At 35.8% G+C, this 19,650-nt stretch overlaps 4 protein-coding genes across 4 annotated transcripts; all 4 read left to right on the plus strand.

Annotated features, from left to right (window-relative positions):
* The first annotated feature begins 298 nt into the window (after positions 1 to 298).
* On the plus strand, positions 299 to 1,139 carry LOC145729087 (ciliary microtubule inner protein 2C-like). The gene is made up of 4 exons (XM_081979699.1): positions 299 to 552; positions 602 to 757; positions 809 to 918; positions 975 to 1,139. The coding sequence occupies exons 1-4, from the start codon at positions 391 to 393 to the stop codon at positions 1,120 to 1,122; spliced, it is 576 nt and encodes a 191-aa protein (XP_081835825.1). The 5' UTR covers positions 299 to 390; the 3' UTR covers positions 1,123 to 1,139.
* A 224-nt stretch (positions 1,140 to 1,363) lies between these two features.
* Positions 1,364 to 2,432, plus strand: LOC145729086 (calcium and integrin-binding family member 2-like). The gene is made up of 5 exons (XM_081979698.1): positions 1,364 to 1,542; positions 1,594 to 1,702; positions 1,776 to 1,923; positions 1,976 to 2,088; positions 2,143 to 2,432. The coding sequence occupies exons 1-5, from the start codon at positions 1,448 to 1,450 to the stop codon at positions 2,251 to 2,253; spliced, it is 576 nt and encodes a 191-aa protein (XP_081835824.1). The 5' UTR covers positions 1,364 to 1,447; the 3' UTR covers positions 2,254 to 2,432.
* A 145-nt stretch (positions 2,433 to 2,577) lies between these two features.
* DMAP1 (DNA methyltransferase 1 associated protein 1) lies at positions 2,578 to 6,489 on the plus strand. Its single transcript, XM_081979697.1, has 5 exons — positions 2,578 to 2,827; positions 2,887 to 3,111; positions 5,210 to 5,376; positions 5,431 to 6,252; positions 6,303 to 6,489. The coding sequence occupies exons 2-5, from the start codon at positions 2,904 to 2,906 to the stop codon at positions 6,411 to 6,413; spliced, it is 1,308 nt and encodes a 435-aa protein (XP_081835823.1). The 5' UTR covers positions 2,578 to 2,827; positions 2,887 to 2,903; the 3' UTR covers positions 6,414 to 6,489.
* Positions 6,490 to 7,491: 1,002 nt separating this feature from the next.
* GluProRS (Glutamyl-prolyl-tRNA synthetase) lies at positions 7,492 to 19,423 on the plus strand. Its single transcript, XM_081980965.1, has 15 exons — positions 7,492 to 7,702; positions 7,755 to 8,090; positions 8,148 to 8,427; positions 10,104 to 10,423; positions 10,479 to 10,650; positions 10,703 to 10,980; positions 11,068 to 11,852; positions 14,273 to 14,458; positions 14,868 to 15,236; positions 15,290 to 15,493; positions 15,590 to 16,435; positions 17,296 to 17,448; positions 17,524 to 17,641; positions 17,694 to 18,199; positions 18,883 to 19,423. The coding sequence occupies exons 1-15, from the start codon at positions 7,666 to 7,668 to the stop codon at positions 19,342 to 19,344; spliced, it is 5,052 nt and encodes a 1,683-aa protein (XP_081837091.1). The 5' UTR covers positions 7,492 to 7,665; the 3' UTR covers positions 19,345 to 19,423.
* The last annotated feature ends 227 nt before the right edge of the window (positions 19,424 to 19,650 follow it).

A 19,650-nucleotide genomic window follows, 5' to 3' on the forward strand; every position in this document is an offset into this window, starting at 1 on the left:
AAGGCAGGCGTTATCATAACGCCCTGAAACCGTTTCTAATATTAGAAATGGCATTTTTGTACTTCCATACCATGAAAACTTCGTATTCCCTATCCTAGGATGCCCTTGACTTTTTAGGTAAAAAACTTTAACACCACAGGCGTTAGGGAGAGTATAATGTCCATCAGGACATTATGTTCCCTGCCCTAACGCCCTTGGTATGATAAATAGCTATTATTACCACAAAAATGGTTCAGTCGTTACCTAACGACCTATATAGTACAAACCATACCAAATTGAACACTCCAGTCAACCTACAATTATTGTATATTGTCAAAAAATTCCAGTTGAAACGTCAGCTCTTTGTCCCTTTTTTTAACTACCAAAATTCCAAGTATCTAAACTTTATCCATGGCGTTTGTGCGTAAAACTGATATCAGCGCATCCCATTATCCACCCACAGTAACATCAGGGTTCTTAGGTCCACCACCGCCTCCACAATCACCAACCTACGATCCAGGGCATTTAGCTTACTTTGATACGTTCAGAAATGAGCAAGTTTCACGCTTAAGAGTAAGAATTCAACAGTTTCGTCCACAAGTTCACTTACAAAATGTTATAGATGGTAAAAGATGAATGGGGTTCAGCTCCCAGCTTCTACACTCCCCATCCAGACGCGTCAATTTATAAAAGTTCCAGCAAACACCTTACATTCCCTCCTTCTGAAATTAGCATGTTGGACGTTGCCAGACAACAAGAAGTCGATGATTTTTATAAAGTTAGTTGATCCAACTCAAACGATACTTTTGCTCAATTAAGTGAATTACAGGCTTGTCAGATGCACCGAGACCAATACAAAGACCATACAGGAACCCTGCACCCTTTGGATTACTTCAAATCCTCCACCTACATGTATCATTGTCCTGATAACCCAACTAAGTACTGCAACAATTTATATTTTCAGTGTTTTTTGCACAATTTTTTTTTCGTTTCAGTGCATATTTGAAGTCTCCTGAGCGATACGTGAAGTACAAAGACCCCTTAGTGTTTCCGTTAACTCTAGGGAGGTCATATGATGCTCCGATGTATCCGGAAAAAGCTCTTACCGGTGTTTATAACAGGAGTAGTTATGTGGGGAGGTAATAAATGATTAAATGCCATTATTTGGACCATTATTAGTGAATGAAGTTCTTCTACCTCCAACTATCTTTCATGTAAAGTTAATCTAATCTACTCGGTAACTTGTTTCTTTGTTTCTCAAATCTACTATTCTTACAACAAATAAAATTCTTCATTGCTCTTATGGTCTAAAAAAGTAAATCCCATATCACAGGACATGATATTATTGAAACTTATCTTATCTCCTACAACAAACGTAATTGGATTTGATTGTGAGACACAAAAGCGTTAATAACTAAATAGTCGACAATTCGTATCAAACAATAAACAATATTTTTGCCGAAATAAAATGGGGAGTTCCAAAAGCAAATTTTCAGCCCTAACTGAAGCTCTTCTGGAAGAATACTCCACTCTGACTTATTTAAACAAAGCGGAAATTTTACAGTGAGTAGAACACCATGTAGTAAGTACCTTTATACATATTTACTTTGTCAGCATATACAAAGTGTTTAGCCAAATTGACCGATCTGGAGTTCTCCAGAGAAAGAATGTGAATGCTAGATTTCCTTCACAATACGTTGAAGAAGTCTTCACTCAATTGAAGGTATGACATAACTTCCCTTTTGGTTTTTGGTATATACTTATCATCATCAAACTAAGATAATACTGTTTTACAGTATAATCCTTTTAGAGAACGCATTTTCAAAGTATTCTCTTCGGAGAAGGATGGGAGAATGTCTTTTGAGGATATTTTGGATTTGTGTTCGGTTATGTCGGAAAAATGCCCAGACACCGTTAAAGCTGCTTGGGCTTTTCGAATATTCGGTAATAATTCAGTTTGGTGGAAAATTTGTTTGACCACAAGTGGTTTTTGCAGATTTTGACGAAGACAATTATGTAGGAAAAGAGGATTTGAATATGGTAATCGATCGGCTGACCCGTAGAGCTGGGTACATCACTGAGATAGAGCAAGACCAAATAACCAAAATAGTAATACAATATGCATAAAAACGGTTTGTGGCTAATAATGGAAAACATTTTCAGTTAATAGACGAAATGAACATAGAGGCCTCAGGGAAAATATCAGTTCAGGAGTTTATTCATGCAGTTGGAAAAATGTCGGAGTTTCCCCATTCTTTTTGTTTCCGCTTTTAAAGTATAGTAAATGATGTTACTCTAACATTAGTAGTTGAATTAAGTGCATGTATCGATCAATTTTTAAAACAGTTCAAAATGAAGATTGTACTGTCCGTGAAAATATGTGATCCAGCTAACGCAATGTTAAATTAGTTTTTAAGTAAATATATGCTGCTGCTATTCAATTTAAATGAAAATTGGACATTGAAACCGCTTTTTTTAGAAAATTATCAACGTTTTGCCGTATGTTCTACCATCATCAGAGTCGAACGTTATTTGGATTTCAAAGTTGCGGCAATTACAACAAAATGGGTATAGGAGCTAACACAGAAGAAAAGAAGAAGTGAGGTTATTGTGTAGTGACTGACAACTGACAAGCTGAAATTGAAAAAAATATTTATGTAAATTGTAATTGTAATTGTTTACTTTTTGACTTTTTCAACAATCTGTATGAAAAAATCTACAAAAAACACATAAATAAACATTAATGCTTTTAGTTTAAACCACTCAAGTTCATACAAAACCAGTATATGAAGTAGTTTTGTGTTCTGAAGTGTCCCAAGTAATTTATAATAAAACAAATAAGAAAAAGGTTTATAACTCTTTCATTAATCAGAACATAACTTACATTAGGGTTTACTAATATTACAGGACGCAACAGTCTAACCATGGCAGACGTACGAGATATTTTGGAAATAGACAGGCCTCTGACTCCCGAACTAACTCGGGAGGCAATAATGGGATTGGAAAAGCCCAAAAAGAGGCTATCAACCGGACCAAAACCTCCTAAAAGACCCGAGGGTATGCACAGAGAGGTGTTTGCTTTATTGTATAATGACAATAAGGATGTTCCTCCCCTATTTCCCTCTGATACTGGTAAGTGTGTTAACTATGTTGAAAGATGCTTTTAATCTTGATAATTATAAGAATTTGTCCTGTCTTAAATATTGCTGGGACAATGCCAAAATCATGATTGTATAAATTTATTGTCTTTTAAATATTATATTGTCCAATATCAAGGATTTTTATGCAGTCTGTTATATTTTTCATGTTTTACTGTTGGTTTAATAGAAAATCATATTCAAGATCCTGGTAGGTATTAGGTAAAATCATATTACAAACACTCTCTCTGGCTAAAATTTGGTTAATTAATTTCTAAATCATTCACCATTTTATTAATATAGATACATGTAGAGATGAAATGAAAGAAATTTATTTTTAGAGAAAAAGTTAAAGAAAATTTAACAAATTTTAGGAGAATTTAAGATAATGTGGGGGTGAGATGAATTAATTTTAGTTGGATTTAATCATAATTCTTGAAATTGCATCAAACCCTAAAACTCCTAAAAACATAAGTGTGGTTCTCACTTCTCTTTCTAAAATCAAAATCTATCCCCCCCAATGACAGTAGTGACATTTCTCTGTCAGTCCGCAATTGACATGACATTTATAAAGCAGTGTTGCTATACCTCATAAGCAAACAACTACAATAATGATGAAGAAAAGACTGATAAATGCACATCAAATGCAACAATTCAGGCAATGGAATTTGAATTATGTAGAAATTATAAAATACTAAGTAGATACTGTAAGTAGAGTTTACAGCTCCGTAGAGCCAAATTTGACAGTTGAGATATTAAGGAACATTCCAATACTTTTCTTATGTCACGTGACACCTGTTAAACCTGTCAAATCGCATTCACCATTGACCTGAAACTATAAAATGCAATATAGAAGTGTTTCTTTGGAAAACTGCATTGTAAGGTATGTTTACAGCTCCATGGAGCTGAACTTGACAGTTGGGAAGTTAAGGAACACTTTAATACTTTTCTTACGTCACGTGACAGCTGTCATAACTGTAAAATCTCACTCACCAGTACCCTGAAAGTGAAAAATAGCAAATAGATATGTTTCTTTGAGGAATTGCACTGTAAGTTGTGTTTACAGCTCCATGGAGCTAAATTTGACAGATGGGACGTTAAGGAACACTTTAATACTTTTCTTACGTCACGTGACAGCTGTTATAACTGTCAAATCTCACTCACCAGTACTCTGAAAGTTTAAAATGCCAAATAATGTGATTTCTTAAGGAATTGCACTGTAAGTCGTGTTTACAGCCCATGGAGCTAAATTTGACAGTTGGGACGTTAAGGAACACTTTAATACTTTTCTTACACGTGACAGCTGTCATAACTCACTGACCAGTACCCTGAAAGTATAAAATGCCAAACAGATGTGTTTCTTTGAGAAATTGCACTGTAAGTTGTGTTTACAACTGTTGATTGTGACATTAACAAACCCTTTGATATGTTTTTGAATTAACTGGTTTAACTCTACAGAGCTAGAAATACAACCTGCAATGCGATTTATCAAAGAAATACAACTAATATGGTTATTCCAGTTGTATGTTAGCTCTGAACGAGTTTTGACAGTTGAAAGCTGTCAGGTGACGTAAGAAACATGTCAAAGTACCACTTATCCTTACAAGTGTCAAATTTTGGGTTTATTAGATGTAACTACAAGGTACAACTGTTTTGCATTTGATAGTTTCATGTCACTACTGACTAAGTTTTAATAGTTATAACAAGTGTTACCTGACTATAAGCCACACTGTGAAGTGTCATTAAATGTCATAACTATCAAATTTAACGTCTTAAACTGTAATTTAACGTCACAACTGCCAAATGTAACCGTAAAGTTACGAATAACAATCAAAGAAACGCGACTATTTGACATTTCACAGTTTCACGTCACTGTATAATGAATTTTGAGTGATTTGACTGCTCTCATATGAAGCATCCTGTATAGATTATAATATAGTTTCTTCTACTTTTACACACATTTCGTGAATAATGTGAATTTTAACGTCAAAAGTAGTCTAACACTTTGCAAGATCAATATTTATCTATTTTTGTGGATAAATCAGATACAATGCTTTTTTAGACATTTTGAGGTGAGGCTTTTTTTCTTTCAGCTGGTAATGGCTATAAACAAACAAAGATTAAACTGGGCATGCGCAAGCCCCGTAAATGGAAGTGGATGCCTTTTACCAACCCTGCAAGAACGGATAATGCAACTTTTTATCACTGGCGCAGACCCAGCGATGAGCCTAAAGAATATCCGTTCGCAAAGTTCAATAAGGTATTTTCAGGTCTTTGACACATTAATACAACCTTATGCATTTTTACCATCCAGAAAGTCGAAATACCCACTTACACGGACGTCGAATACCAACAACACTTAACATCAGACACGTGGACTAAAGAGGAAACGGATCATTTAATGGATTTAGCCCAAAGGTTCGATTTGAGATTCATCGTAATGTCTGATCGCTACGATACGGAAAAGTTCTCTAAACGTTCGGTGGAGGATTTAAAAGACCGTTACTATAAAGTGCACGCAACTTTAGGAAAACTGAACGGAGATAAGAAAATCTATACCTACGACTGTGAACATGAAAGAAAACGGAAAGAACAACTGAACAAATTGTACGAACGGACAACGGAGCAAATGGAAGAGGAACAATTTCTGTTGAGCGAACTGAAAAAGATTGATGCGAGAAAGAAGGAGCGCGAGCGAAAAACTCAAGACTTGCAGAAGTTAATTAGTCAGGCTGACAGTCAGAATGACACTCCCCGTAAAACTGACAAGAAAATACAAAAAAAGAAAGTCCCTAACCCTTCTAGACCATCCAGAGTGGACACTAACTACATATTGCAAGTGGTGGAAACTGCTGGCATTAAGTTTCCAGACTACAAAAACAGTGGCGTATCTTTAAGGTCGCAACGCATGAAACTACCAGCAAACATTGGTCAAAAGAAGTCAAAAGGTATCGAACAAACCCTACAAGAGCTGGCACTGGACTTAAATCCCACACCTTCGGAAGAAGTTTGTCAACACTTTAACGAACTCCGTAGCGATATAGTGTTACTAATGGAGATCAAATCGGCTTTGACTACGTGCGATTACGAGCTGCAGTCTTTGCGACATCAATACGAGGCGTTAGCCCCTGGCAAGGTAAGTTAAATTTTTTATTTTGATGACTTTTAGTTGAGTTTGTTTTTCAGACTTTGGTTATCCCCCCTCAGTTAACGAATACTGATCAGGAAGCTGCTAAAGTTAATAGTGGAGAGATTATTGATGTGGTGGGGTCTCCTGGGACACCTTTAAACACCTAGCTAAGGCTGTTAAATTTAAGAATATAATGCTTGTAATGTTAAACTGTCAGTTAAATATAATGTTCCTTTGAAGGAAGATGTTTTATTTTTACCAATTTATTGGAGGAAATAAATTAATATCTATTTTTATTATGATCGGAAGAGGATCGTTTTACAAACTGGCACACTGGAATATCTTCTCAATCAATCATCATCCCAAATGGATGAACCACAAAGGAAGGTAAGAATTTTGCCTTATTCTTACCAGGAGGTTCAGACAAACTGCACTTTGAAAAAAAAGTTGCAAGCTTAAATGCTGAAATTTTCAGCATAATTAAAATAATATGTGTTTAATAAATTTGCTAAGTTTCAAGAAGATCAGGGATGGAAAAGCACAATTTGGATGACCTGTTAAGATTTGTAGATAAAGAAAAAATATGCAACATGGACACCTTTTCAAGTGTGCGGACTGTAAAAATACGATTTTCTAGACAAACAGTTTGTTCTTCAGGATGTATTAGAGAGGTTTTCTAGGCAAAACAGTGAATTTGATCAAGTACAATATAGTAAGCGTGTTTGTCCTCCAGGAGATAAATAAATGACTCAAAATGGCTACTGGAAGGCACTTTTACTTTTACAATGTAAACCTGCCTATGATGGTACAAGTTTCAAAATAAAGAGGTACAAGCGTACTTTTCCAAAAGAGTTTATGATAAATACTAAATTAGGCTCTTTGTTCACTATTTCCCTGTGACATTTGGCGTTTTACAGCAAAAACTGGTTTAGAAGGACTAGTATTACTGACAATACCTGTCCTTTGCTGATTTAAGTAACCACTACTTGCTGACAAGACTGTCAGCAGGGATGTAAAATTTCCGAAAATTTCACCAGAAAATTTTCTTTTTTTTTCCTTTTTTAGAGCAAAAACTTTTGTTTGTCGTCCAGGAGATGAATAATTGACTCAAAATGCCGCAATGGTAGCAGTGACTATACATGTTTTGTCTCTGTTTAAGTCCGTAGAAAAGAGTGAAACAGATATAAGTTAATGACAGTTAATTATTAGATTAGTTTTTCTAAAAATAGAAGGATATTTTTACTTAGTGGCCCTAACCTAACTTTCGGTTTATTGTGGTTTTTATGCTGAAGGACTATTGAAAGTTTTCCAACTAGGACAACGTGTCTGGAAATAGGCTGGCATACCACTTCTTTCCATATTTTACACCCGGAACTAAGCCTTCCATAGAAAAATCGGTAAAAACCCCTTTTGGGCATCATGAAAGTGATTTTGAAGTCTATCAGTCCCCCACTAGGTAAGCTGTCTTGACATCAAACCTGGGAATTTATAAAATTTGGTCTCTGTAGGGGGCTTAATTGTGGCAAACTACGTAAAATCCAACTCCAAACAACCAGTCGAAGTCACTTGGGGTGAAGAGACATTTGTGGAGAATTTTCAATGTCGAACCAGTAATGATGTTGCTAGAGCTGTTGCTAAAATAGCTTTACCCCAACTTTATGGGACTACCGCCATTGAAACCACCGAGGTGGATCACTGGCTTACCTTTGCTTTAGGTCCTTTAAGTGCCAAATTTGATTTTTTCAATGCTGTTCAAGTTTTAGATAGGTCTTTAGCACCTGTGACTTATTTAGCCAACAAAAAGTTGAGCATTGCTGACTTTATTGTTTTTGCAGTTTTGTATGGTAAAAATGGAGTTTTAAAGGTTTTTCCTTAATAAGTAGTTGATTTTTATTTTTTAGCAAGTAAACAGTTTCAAGACTTAGTATCTAAAAAAGCAGTGCCAGTTAACATTCAAAGGTGGTATAGTTTTATATCAGCACAGCAGGCAGTGCAAAATAGTTTAAACCAGCTCACTCCTGCACAAAAAGCAGCTTTAATACCTCAGGATAAGGGCAGTAATGCCCCTCAGGAAAATGGTAATGTTACAGCTTCAGGAAGGGCTAGGGAAGGAAAGTTTGTTGAATTACCTGGTGCTGAAATGGGCAAAGTTGTGGTCAGATTTCCTCCAGAAGCATCTGGGTAAGATATACTACAATATTTAAGATCAGTTGAAATTAATTATAGTTTAAAGTATACTGACACTCAATTTTTAAATATTGTTTTTAAATTTTAAGCACTACTTTACAATGAATAGGGTATGTCTCAACAGTTTACTAACCAACACTTGTTAAACGACAGATTCTCTAGTCTAATAACACAAATTGAAAGGATTAAGAAAAAAAAATGGTATAACAGACTGAAGGTTACTTTGATTTAGTTTAGACCCCTTTTGTTCTAACCCCCTCAATTATTTAAAAAGAAATATTATGGAAAATTTAGCTTAGACTAACATGTATGGCATTATAGTACCTATAGCAGATTAAACCATAACTGAATGTAATATTGAGCTGGAAAATGGTTTCAATTAAACAAACAAAAACATTGTTAATTGATGACAACTTTACTTTTTTTGTATACATTTTTTTCCATAGATTTTACCATGCATAAATAGTAACTTTTGTTTTAGAACATTAAATTTAAAATAGTCAAGCAAAAAGACAATAAATATCATAACAGTACAAATTTGCTCACACCAATCTTATTCTTTTTTCTTTTCTTTTTAACAGTTTTAATTGAGCTGGCAAATTAACTGCTTGCAGGGTGTTTCAAATTTGGTGTGACATACCTTAATTTTGTGTATATTACAGATAGATATAAATAAAAAAAATTCTTCTCAGTCTCCTTTGATCACCAGCATAATTTTCTTTCTTGTTGGAAGATTTTTTAACTTAGACCAGAATAAGGAGCTTAATCAAGAAATGTGTTTGAATGATTATTATTTAAACCTACCTAAACAGTTGTTTAACAATTTATTTGTCAGAAATTGGACCTTAGATTACAAAACTTTGCAAGAACCGCGATGCCTTATCTGCAGAAGAAAGAGTAGCTTGCACATAAGGTGTCTAAATAAAATAAAATAAAATTAAAACAAAGAACAATAATACTCATATAAGTGAGTCAGTCAGACGTTCAAATGTTGCCAATTATCGTTTTTTGTGGTGAGAATTGTTAGAAAATTTGTGGGCTATGAGAACTAGATTATTTGAATGACTTATGATATCTGTCACTTTTACCAAATTTTCATACTTTTCGTCCGAATATTCATTTACAAGAACCAAGCTTAATAGCGGTGTAGGTCCCATAATATTTGTGACATAATTTTAAGTCAACTCCTGTTATAGCTAAAACCATACAGGGTGTCTAGAGACAGTTACAGTGAGAGAACAATTTGAACTTACTGTCTCTGATCACCCTGTAAGGTTTTTCAGGTCAGCAAAAAGCCTGTAAATCAAGCCCAATGACAGTGTAATACAGAATAACGTCTAAAAATAAGTACTCATCGGTAAAGCCTCTGTTACTTTATGAGATTATTAGATTTTAAAACCAATTAACTTTTGATTACTTCTAGTATCATTAATTTCGGCTAAATGTACGATTCCACTGGGTATATTTGTATTGCATCAATGTTGTACATGACGCTAGTAGACTCGTACTTTAAGACATTTCAGATATACTGAGTTTTGAAAATGTCCTGAAACTGTGCTATCTCGATTATTATTTAACAGTTTATTTGACTTAAAACACCTTATAAAAGCGTTTTTAATTGGTAGAATACTGTTATTACACAAACTTGAGTAACTGGACCATATTTCTAGATACTTACATATTGGCCACGCCAAAGCTGCTTTACTAAATCAATACTATCAAGAAGCGTTCAAAGGCAAACTAATAATGAGATTTGACGATACGAATCCCGCGAAGGAAAACCCTCACTTTGAAAAAGTGATTCTTGAAGATGTAGAAATGCTTGAAATTAAACCAGACATGTTTACTCACACTTCGCAGTATTTTGATTTGATGTTGGAATATTGCGAAAAAATGATTAGAGAAGGGAAAGCTTACGTGGATGACACTGAACCTGAGCTGATGAAGTTGCAAAGAGAGCAGAAAGTAGAGTCTGTGCATCGGAATGATTGTAAGACTGTACACTTATCAAGGAAGAAGCGTTTGTTGATTTATTTTTTGTCTAGCTGTTGCAGACAATTTGAAAATATGGCAAGAAATGCAGAAGGGATCAGAGATCGGTCAAAAGTACTGCGTTAGAGCTAAAATTGATATGCAGTCAGTTAATGGTTGTATGAGGGATCCTACTATTTACAGATGCAAAAATGAGGAACATCCTAGGACCGGAAATAAATACAAGTAAGTTTAATTAGTAACAATTTACATCAATTCATGTCCTGCTGTAATTTAGAGTGTACCCGACCTACGATTTTGCTTGTCCTATCGTTGACGCTATTGAGGGAGTTACTCACACGTTAAGAACGATGGAATACCACGATAGGGATGCTCAGTTTTATTGGTTTATTGATGCGTTAGGACTGAGGAAGCCGTACATTTGGGAGTACAGCAGACTGTCAATGACTAATACAGTTCTCAGCAAACGAAAACTGACTTGGTTTGTGGAAGAAGGGCTGGTTGATGGTTGGGATGATCCTAGAATGCCTACAGTACGGGGCGTATTACGTCGAGGTAAAAACCAAACTGTCATCATAATAATTAGTGTTAAAATGTTGAAAATAAAACAGACAGCATTTTAAATGTTTTTGGCTTTGTCAGGCATGACAGTGGAAGGACTTAAAGAGTTTATCATAGCACAAGGATCCAGTCGTTCGGTGGTGTTTATGGAGTGGGATAAAATCTGGGCTTTTAACAAAAAAATCATCGATCCTATAGCACCACGCTACACCGCAGTGGATGCTTTAGAACCGGTATTAATTACGGTAAACAATGCTAAACAAGAACGATTAACAGCCCCGTTACACCCGAAAAATCCTGACGTTGGTAGTAAAGAAGTGTGGACAGGACCAAAAATTTTAATAGACCGCGCGGACGCTGAATCGCTCAAAGAGGGCGAAAATGCCACTTTTATTAACTGGGGCAACTTACTCATTAAGAAAATTCATCGCGCCACCGGAGAAAAGATAACCTCAGTGGAAGCCGACCTAAATTTGGACAATAAAGACTACAAAAAAACATTGAAACTCACCTGGCTGGCTCACAGTGACAAAGCCCCATTCACACCAACGTATTGTGTTTACTTTGATCATTTGATCAGCAAACCTTTGCTGGGGAAAGACGAAGATTTTAAGAAATTTGTGGGGCATCAGACTAGACAAGAAGTGGAAGTTTTGGGTGACCCTGAACTGCGAAAATTGAAGAAGGGCGACATTATTCAGATACAACGAAAAGGGTTCTTTAAGGTTGACAGGGCGTACGAAGCTCCAAGTCCTTTTACAGGGAGGGCGCAGCCTGTTGTGTTGTTTTACGTGCCGGATGGGAGTTCGAAAGAAGCTCGCTTGGGCAGTGGAGCTGGTCAATCTGCTGTAAACGTGTCCAAAGAGGTAAGAATTTGGATTTTTTATTTTACAATACTCACTTTCTCATTAGAACCGGATATTTGTCAATTATCTGGAATGAATTGCAGTTAAGTGAATAAACATTTCTACAAATTTCAAAAACTGACTGATTCATAGAATATAGATGTAGTTAATGTGTAAAGTAAGTTTGCATTTAGGGTTCAACCTAATGTAGCCATATCACCTTCAAATATCTCACTATTCTCTTGCAACATCCATTTGTCATCCATTCTTGTTTCTTTTTTTTTTATTTTAGATTTTAATATGTTAATGTGGTAATAAATGTCTTCATTTCATTCCATTGTCCCTTTATGTCGTTGATGTAGTTTTTAGCTATTTTGGCAAAGTTTTCATTAAGCTCTTCTTTGATTTTTTGCCTGGTTGTTATGTTTTTTCATTATGTGCTTTTTGGGAGTCATTTTCTTACGAATTATTTTGATTCGAACTAAATTGTGGTCTGAGAAGAAATCTGCGCCTGAATATGTTTTTTTTTCCTGAGGTGATAGAGTTTTGATCAATTTGGTTCCTCATAATTCGCTCTGGAGTATCTCCGGGAGCTTTCCATGTATAAAGCCTTCTGGGATGTAGTTTGCAAAATGTATTCATGACTGCCATGTCTGTCTCTTGGCAGAACAGCCTTTCTCCTCTTTCATTTCTCGTGCCTAGACCGTATCTTCCCACAACTATTTTAGAAGTAGGATTAGAAAAGTGTGTTAAATGGATTCCCTCTCAATGCAAATATCTTTTTGTGTACCGCCAATGGGTGAACTGAATGCAAATGCAAATGAGCTATTCTCGTTAGCAAGTTCTTGGTTTGAAATAAATAAATAACTTTTAAACAAATCTAAAACCAGCAGTATGCTATTTAGAACTAAATTAAATAGAATCACTAAGCCTGAGTCTATTCTTGTTTGTGACAGTCAGTTTGAGATATCTGACAAAACCAAGTTTCTGGGAATTTATATTGATGAATTTTTAGACTGGTCTCATCATATTGAATATCTTAATAATAAACTTAATAAAGTTTGCTACTGTATTCGTGTAGTCTCTAAATATCTGGATGACGCAGCCAAGAGAACACTCTACTTTGCGAATTTCGAAGGAGCAATGAAATATGGTATTATTTTTTGGGGAATAAACTTTAAAGCTCAAAACATTTTCGTTACTCAAAAGCGAATATTAAGAATAATTTATAAAATGTCACCATTACAATCTTGCCGAGGAGTATTTAAGTCTAAAAGACTGGTTACTGTTTACGCTTTATACATATATGAAATAGTTATGTTCGTTTTTAAAAACCAAGCTGAATTTGTATCAAATGTCAATCACAATTATCCTACTCGCACAAGTGACATTCCTTATCCGAAACATAGGCTAGCATTGTTTGAAAAAGGTGTATATTATATGGGCATCAAATGTTATAATAAATTAAATGTTGATATTAAGAAGATTACTGTAGAAAAAATTTTTAAAAGAAAATTAAAAACGTTTCTTATAGATCTCGAACCATATAGTCTTCAGGATTATTTTAGTTAGGCACATAAGATTGGGGTAGGTCTTTTTTGTGTGGGTAATGTTTTTGTGACGTCATTTCATTTTATTTTTGTTTTATACATCTTAATTATGAAATAAAGCATACTAAACTAAACTAAACTAAACCTATAAAAAGCTGTCAGTTCTATTTTTTCCCATTCACCGCACTATCCCACCCATTTGCTTCTCACGTTCCTTCCATTATGTTCCTGGTGGTTTCTTTTCTATTACCCTGGACTATGTTTGCCCTTTTACACTCTCACTTTTCTAAAAAAACTAGTCTATGGTTCTGTCAAGTTTAGTGGCTTTGTCAGTTGTAACAAAATGCCAGATTAGTTAAAAAGGCAAGATCAAAAGCTGTAAATTATAAGAATACTAATTGTAGTTGATGTTTTGTTAATACCTTACATTTTATTGTGCTGTTTTTTTATTTGACTGGTTAATGTTTTACATATTTGTGTGTTTTTCGTTTCTGAATTACAGTTGAATACAAAATAGTTTCTTTTTCAACACTTAGACATAATTTAGCAAGAGATTTTTTGTCTAAATATATATTTAAGTCATTTCAATATCTCATACAAATTGGTTTTAACAGTACTCACTACAAATTAGGTTGAAACAATTTTGGAACAATATACTTATTTAAGAATAACACGACCATCAACTGCAAAGACTCCTCGTTGATCGTTTCGAACCAGTTTTGGTGAAAGTAGTTCAAAGCATCACGTGAGAAATTTCGGTAACATATGCAAGCTGTACTAACCTTTAATTTTTTTATTAGCTGATCGCAGCAATTCGTTTAAATCATTGTATCAATTAACTTGAGTTTGTTTTTGATCTAAAATTTAAACATAAACAATTTTTGTAAACAGAAAACTGCTGGTAAACCTTCGAGTAAACCTGCGCAAGCTGCAGTTGTCGGTGGTTCTGGAGATCTAAACGAACAGATAACTAAACAAGGCGACTTGGTTCGGGGCTTAAAAGCTCAGAAAGCACCAAAGGGTGAAGTTGACGAAGCTGTTAAAGTACTTGTTGCCCTTAAACAAGAATTTAAAAAAGTAAGTTTTCATGTTTAATTTGTATTCGGTGTTGGGTTATTCCTAAATTCTTACTTGGTTTTATCTATGATTAGGTAATTTACTTCACGAAGAGTTTACGGAAGACGGCAAATTATCGAGGATTTTCTTTTACAAAATAATAAATATGCAACATTTTGTTTTTTTGTTCTCTGTTTGGAATGTTAGTTAGCATTTTATAATTTGCTTACATTGATTTTTTGCATTTGATGGGCATTTATTAGTATTTTCTTCGCCATTGTCGTAAATTCTCCTAAAATTTCATAAATTCTCTTGGAATTTTTAAACAAAACAAATTTCTGATAATTTGTTTCTTTATGATAACATTTTGTACAGTAACATGATGTACAGTTTTCAATTACGCACTATTAAATAATCTAACAACATACAGGCAACTGGGCAAGAGTGGAAACCTGTCACTACTACCACCACATCATCCACTCCAATGCCTCAAATATCAAGTGAGGGACTGAACACAAAAGTTCAAGCTCAAGCTGATAAAGTGCGAAAAGTGAAAAGCGAAAAAGCGGACAAAACCGTCATTGATGCCGAAGTAAAAACACTACTTGCACTAAAAGCGGAATTCAAACAGGCTACCGGGAAAGACTGGGTGGCTGGCGCTGCCCCTGTTGCCAAACCTCAAGAATCTGGTGCTGGTGACGTCAGCACTGTTTTGCAAAAAATTGCTGCGCAAGGCGACAAAGTTCGTGACTTAAAAGCGAAGAAAGCCGACAAAGCCACTCTAGACGCTGAAGTTAAAGTTTGTTGCTCTGTTTACATTTTGTTTGCCGATTTTATGGTGGTTAATTGCAGGTTTTGCTGGCTCTGAAAGGGAATTACAAGTCATTGACTGGTCAAGACTGGAAGCCTGGTGCTGTTCCACCTATTCAAACTTCAGTGACTGCACCTGCAGGTGATGCAACTTTAATTTCAGATCAGATTAATCAGCAAGGTGACAAGGTCCGAGACTTAAAGTCAAAGAAAGCAGATAAGGCTACAATTGACACTCAAGTGAAAGTAAGTCACTTTTTGAAGATGTTAGTTGATTAAAGTGTATACTTTTCCTACCTAAACTTGCATCTATTTACGTCTTCAATTGTACGAGTATTTCAGGTGTTGCTGGCTCTTAAATCCGACTACAAGGCGCTCACAGGTCAGGACTGGAAACCTGGTGCAGCTGCACCCCCCACCCCTACTCAGACAGAACCAACACCTCCTGCAGGTGACGCCAACTCACTTCTCACCAAAATAGCCGAACAAGGCGCTAAAGTTCGCGACCTAAAAACACAAAAAGCCGACAAATCTACAATCGATAAAGAAGTCAAAGTGTTACTAGCATTAAAATCTGACTACAAAAATTTAACGGGACAAGATTGGAAGCCAGGCATGAAACCCGAAACTATAGCTCCTGCTGGAGACAGCAAGGAAACTCTCACCACTAAAATCACTGAACAGGGCAACCAAGTGCGCGATTTGAAAAACAAGAAAGCCCCAAAAGAACAAATTGACTCAGCTGTCAAGGTCTTATTAGACCTAAAAGCAGCATATAAACAGTTAACCGGAGAAGACTTTCCCACTCCCGGTAGGCAGTCTTCGGGACAACCGAAGCCTCAGAAAGCCGCCAAACAAAAACCCGCTCAGAAGGAAAAATCTCCTGTAGAGGGGGGAGAAGACGGCGGACCGAAAAAACAAACGCGACTCGGCCTGGAAGCTAAAAAGGAAGAAGCGTTATCTGAGTGGTATTCTCAAGTCATTACAAAGGGGGAGATGATCGAGTATTACGACGTTTCGGGGTGTTACATCTTCAGACCTTGGTCCTACGCCATATGGGAGGCGATCAAGGATTGGTTCGATGCGGAAATTAAAAAATTGGGCGTGCAGAATTGTTATTTCCCGATTTTTGTCTCCAAAAGTGTGCTCGAAAAAGAAAAGACTCATATTGCCGACTTTGCACCTGAGGTAAGTGTTTTTTAATTGTAATTTGGTTGTTTGTCAGGTTGAAAGTGTTCTTAACACTTCAATAATGGTTTTTAAATTGACAAATATCTCTAGAATCATTATGGAAATGCTAGAGGCCTCAACATACTACTAAAAACCTTGTGTCCTTTTTTTTTAATTATCAGAAAACTGTAATTAGTACTGAAAACATCTCAAAAGTTGTTAGAGGCTTTTACAAGTATCTAGAACTTTCCAAGATTGTTCTTTAACATGCCAAAAGCCTCTAAAATGTCCTAAACCTTCCAGGAGCTTTTCAAATTTGTCAGAGGCCTCTAGAGTCATTTTGAAAATGTCAGAAGCTTCTAAATGCTACCGAAAACCTTCTAAAAATATCCAGAGACATGTCTTAAACCTTCCAAGATTTTGCTAATCATTTTTCAGTTATTTCGGAAATCCTAAACGCCATGAAAAACTTTCCAAAAATTCCCAGAAATTGATACAAGTGTCCAAAACATTTTTCAAAATTTTCATAGGTTTCTAAGGTAATTTCAGAACTCTCAAATGTCTCCTAAAACCCTCTCAAGAGTTGTTAGACGCTTCTCCTTTTGTGTGAAACCTTTTTTAGTCCTAAGAGTCCTCTATAGTCATTTTGGAAATGCTAGAGGTCTTTAATGGTACTGAAAACATTCCAAAGTAAATTTGAAAATAAAATTTGACTTCAAAAACAAATTTTAAGCCCTGACACTTTAGAAATGTGAAGAATGACTTGACCAGTAAATTCTAAAACCAATTTTTCAGTTTAAAACAATTATTACAATCAAAGCTTCTAAGTCAAATTTTATAAACTAAAATTAAAATTTCACTTGGCAACACTGTTCTAGGTTGCCTGGGTGACCAAATCTGGCGATTCAGACTTAGCAGAACCGATTGCAGTACGTCCTACTTCTGAAACCGTAATGTATCCAGCCTACGCCAAGTGGATTCAATCATACAGAGATTTACCAATCAAATTAAATCAATGGAATAATGTTGTTGTAAGTAAAAGTGTCCTATTTTCCAAGCTTTTTTTAAAATTAAAACGGTTGCTTAACTTTAATCACGTTTTTCAGAGGTGGGAATTCAAACACCCCCAACCTTTTCTACGTACTAGAGAGTTTCTCTGGCAAGAAGGACATTCGGCTTACGCCCTAAAAGAAGACGCAGACGTCGAGGTCAAAACGATTTTAGGTGCATTTACTACAATCTAAACTAGAACTAGAACTTACAAATGACTTTGTAGATCTTTACGCTCAAATATACGAAGACCTGCTCGCAATCCCGGTGATCAAAGGCAGGAAAACTGAAAAAGAAAAATTCGCGGGCGGCGACTACACTTTGACAGTGGAAGCGTTTATTTCAGCCAGCGGCCGTGGAATTCAAGGCGCCACTTCCCACCATCTGGGTCAGAACTTTTCCAAAATGTTCGAAATTGTATACGAAGACCCTGACACTCAAGAGAAAAAATATGTTTACCAAAACTCTTGGGGAATCACCACCCGAACTATTGGCGTGTTGATTATGGTGCACGCGGACAATCAAGGGTTGGTTTTGCCTCCCAAAGTTGCCAGTATTCAGGTGGTGATTGTCCCGTGCGGTATTACCGCCAGTTTGTCGGAGGAAGGGAAGAAAAAGCTGCAGGAGGCCTGCGATAGCCTTGAAGCTGAGCTTAAGTCTTTGGTTCGAGTAAAAGGAGATTACCGGCAGAATTATTCGCCTGGATGGAAGTTTAACCATTGGGAGTTAAAGGTATGTTACTTTCATTTAATTCAACTTTGACTGTATTAGGTTAGATTGTGTGTATTGCTGAATTTGACTTGAAAAATTCAATCATTTTACAATGCTGGTTCTCCCCGTTATAGGACAAATTTGCTTATTTTAAACTATTACAACTTTTGGGGAAACCTGGTTTTAGAATACAAAACTTGTTTCTACAATGATTTTTGCATGAAGTTTTGCTACTGAGCGTAACATAAAAAGAAAGAAATACAAAATTTCCTGGAAAAGCACCACGAAATACAATACTATGTAAATATTGTAAATAAATCAAATCCAATCTATGTTTTCATTTATCTACATGCGTTAGTAATTCAACTTTCAAGATGTCTTAAATCGCCCACATACAAAATATATAAAACTATTGAAGGGCGAAAATTGGTATTGTAAACCTTCTTCTGTATAATTTCTTCTCACCAAAAAAAAAAAGTCCAGGATTTTTGTCGTCTTATTAAGGGCCGGTACTTTCACCTCCGAATAAATTTATTCTTAGGATAATTTCTATAGAAATGACGGAATTGACGAATAGCAGCATCTGATTTCACGGTTTCCTTAGAATAAAGTTAATCTATTCTTAAGACGTACAAAGTCTAGGTTAGCACTGTTTTGATACAACTAGGAAAACTGGTACAGTAACAAGAACACTTTTTTCTCAGGGTGTACCAATCAGAATCGAACTCGGACCTAAAGACATCGAAAAAGACCAAGTAGTGGCGGTAAGAAGGGACACCGGTGAAAAACTGACGTTTCCTAGAAAAACGGCAAACGAACAAATCACCAATTTACTTGAGCAAATCCAGTCCAGCTTGTACAAAAAAGCTCAAGAAGACTTGAACTCGCACAAAGTGCTACTGACCGACTGGTCCAAGTTCTCAAACAGTTTAGACCAGAAAAACATAATCCTGGCCCCGTTTTGCGGCGAAAGCGACTGCGAGGATCGCATTAAGGCCGAGAGCACCAGGGATGAAGACGCCGAACCCGGAGCCCCATCTATGGGGGCCAAATCGTTGTGCATACCTTTGGAACAGCCTGCGCCCATCAAGCCGGAGGATAAGTGCATTCATCCTGCTTGTGCGAACAAACCGAAGTACTATACGTTATTTGGACGAAGTTACTAAAGATGACCTGGCTAACGTAAGTGAAAAAAATTGTTTGATATTTATTGAAAGGCAATAAAAAAAAGAAGTTTTTTATGTACTGCCAGTTTTGGAGTAAAAAGTCACATTTTCCACTAATTTTCCGTCCTTATTTCCTTTGCTCTTAAAGTGTGATTAGTGATTTTTCATAAGGGTAATAGTCCAGGCAAATTAACATAATATTTTTAAGCAAAAAAATAAGAAAATTGTAAACAGGATAGGAGGTGATAAAATCGTATTATTACAATTTTCAGTGAAAAGTTATAGATATTGAAAAAATGTACAACT

This window comes from Ips typographus, linkage group LG5, assembly GCF_016097725.1.
Source record: "Ips typographus isolate SLU linkage group LG5, UJ_Ityp_2.0, whole genome shotgun sequence".
Classification (NCBI taxonomy): domain Eukaryota; kingdom Metazoa; phylum Arthropoda; class Insecta; order Coleoptera; family Curculionidae; genus Ips; species Ips typographus.

What these genes read in the sequence shown, in the direction of transcription:
- DMAP1 (XM_081979697.1), top strand. Translation starts at nt 2,904, where the DNA reads ATGGCAGACGTACGAGATATTTTGGAAATAGACAGGCCTCTGACTCCC. An exon ending in CCTATTTCCCTCTGATACTG is followed by an intron (nt 3,112 to 5,209) that starts GTAAGTGTGTTA and finishes TTTTTCTTTCAG; the next exon opens with CTGGTAATGGCTATAAACAA. An exon ending in CGTTCGCAAAGTTCAATAAG is followed by an intron (nt 5,377 to 5,430) that starts GTATTTTCAGGT and finishes TTTACCATCCAG; the next exon opens with AAAGTCGAAATACCCACTTA.
- LOC145729087 (XM_081979699.1), top strand. Translation starts at nt 391, where the DNA reads ATGGCGTTTGTGCGTAAAACTGATATCAGCGCATCCCATTATCCACCC. An exon ending in AGCAAGTTTCACGCTTAAGA is followed by an intron (nt 553 to 601) that starts GTAAGAATTCAA and finishes AAAATGTTATAG; the next exon opens with ATGGTAAAAGATGAATGGGG. An exon ending in TGTCCTGATAACCCAACTAA is followed by an intron (nt 919 to 974) that starts GTACTGCAACAA and finishes TTTTCGTTTCAG; the next exon opens with TGCATATTTGAAGTCTCCTG.
- GluProRS (XM_081980965.1), top strand. Translation starts at nt 7,666, where the DNA reads ATGAAAGTGATTTTGAAGTCTATCAGTCCCCCACTAG. An exon ending in TTGCCGACTTTGCACCTGAG is followed by an intron (nt 16,436 to 17,295) that starts GTAAGTGTTTTT and finishes ACACTGTTCTAG; the next exon opens with GTTGCCTGGGTGACCAAATC. An exon ending in TTAACCATTGGGAGTTAAAG is followed by an intron (nt 18,200 to 18,882) that starts GTATGTTACTTT and finishes CTTTTTTCTCAG; the next exon opens with GGTGTACCAATCAGAATCGA.
- LOC145729086 (XM_081979698.1), top strand. Translation starts at nt 1,448, where the DNA reads ATGGGGAGTTCCAAAAGCAAATTTTCAGCCCTAACTGAAGCTCTTCTG. An exon ending in TTGGGCTTTTCGAATATTCG is followed by an intron (nt 1,924 to 1,975) that starts GTAATAATTCAG and finishes TGGTTTTTGCAG; the next exon opens with ATTTTGACGAAGACAATTAT. An exon ending in AAGACCAAATAACCAAAATA is followed by an intron (nt 2,089 to 2,142) that starts GTAATACAATAT and finishes AAACATTTTCAG; the next exon opens with TTAATAGACGAAATGAACAT.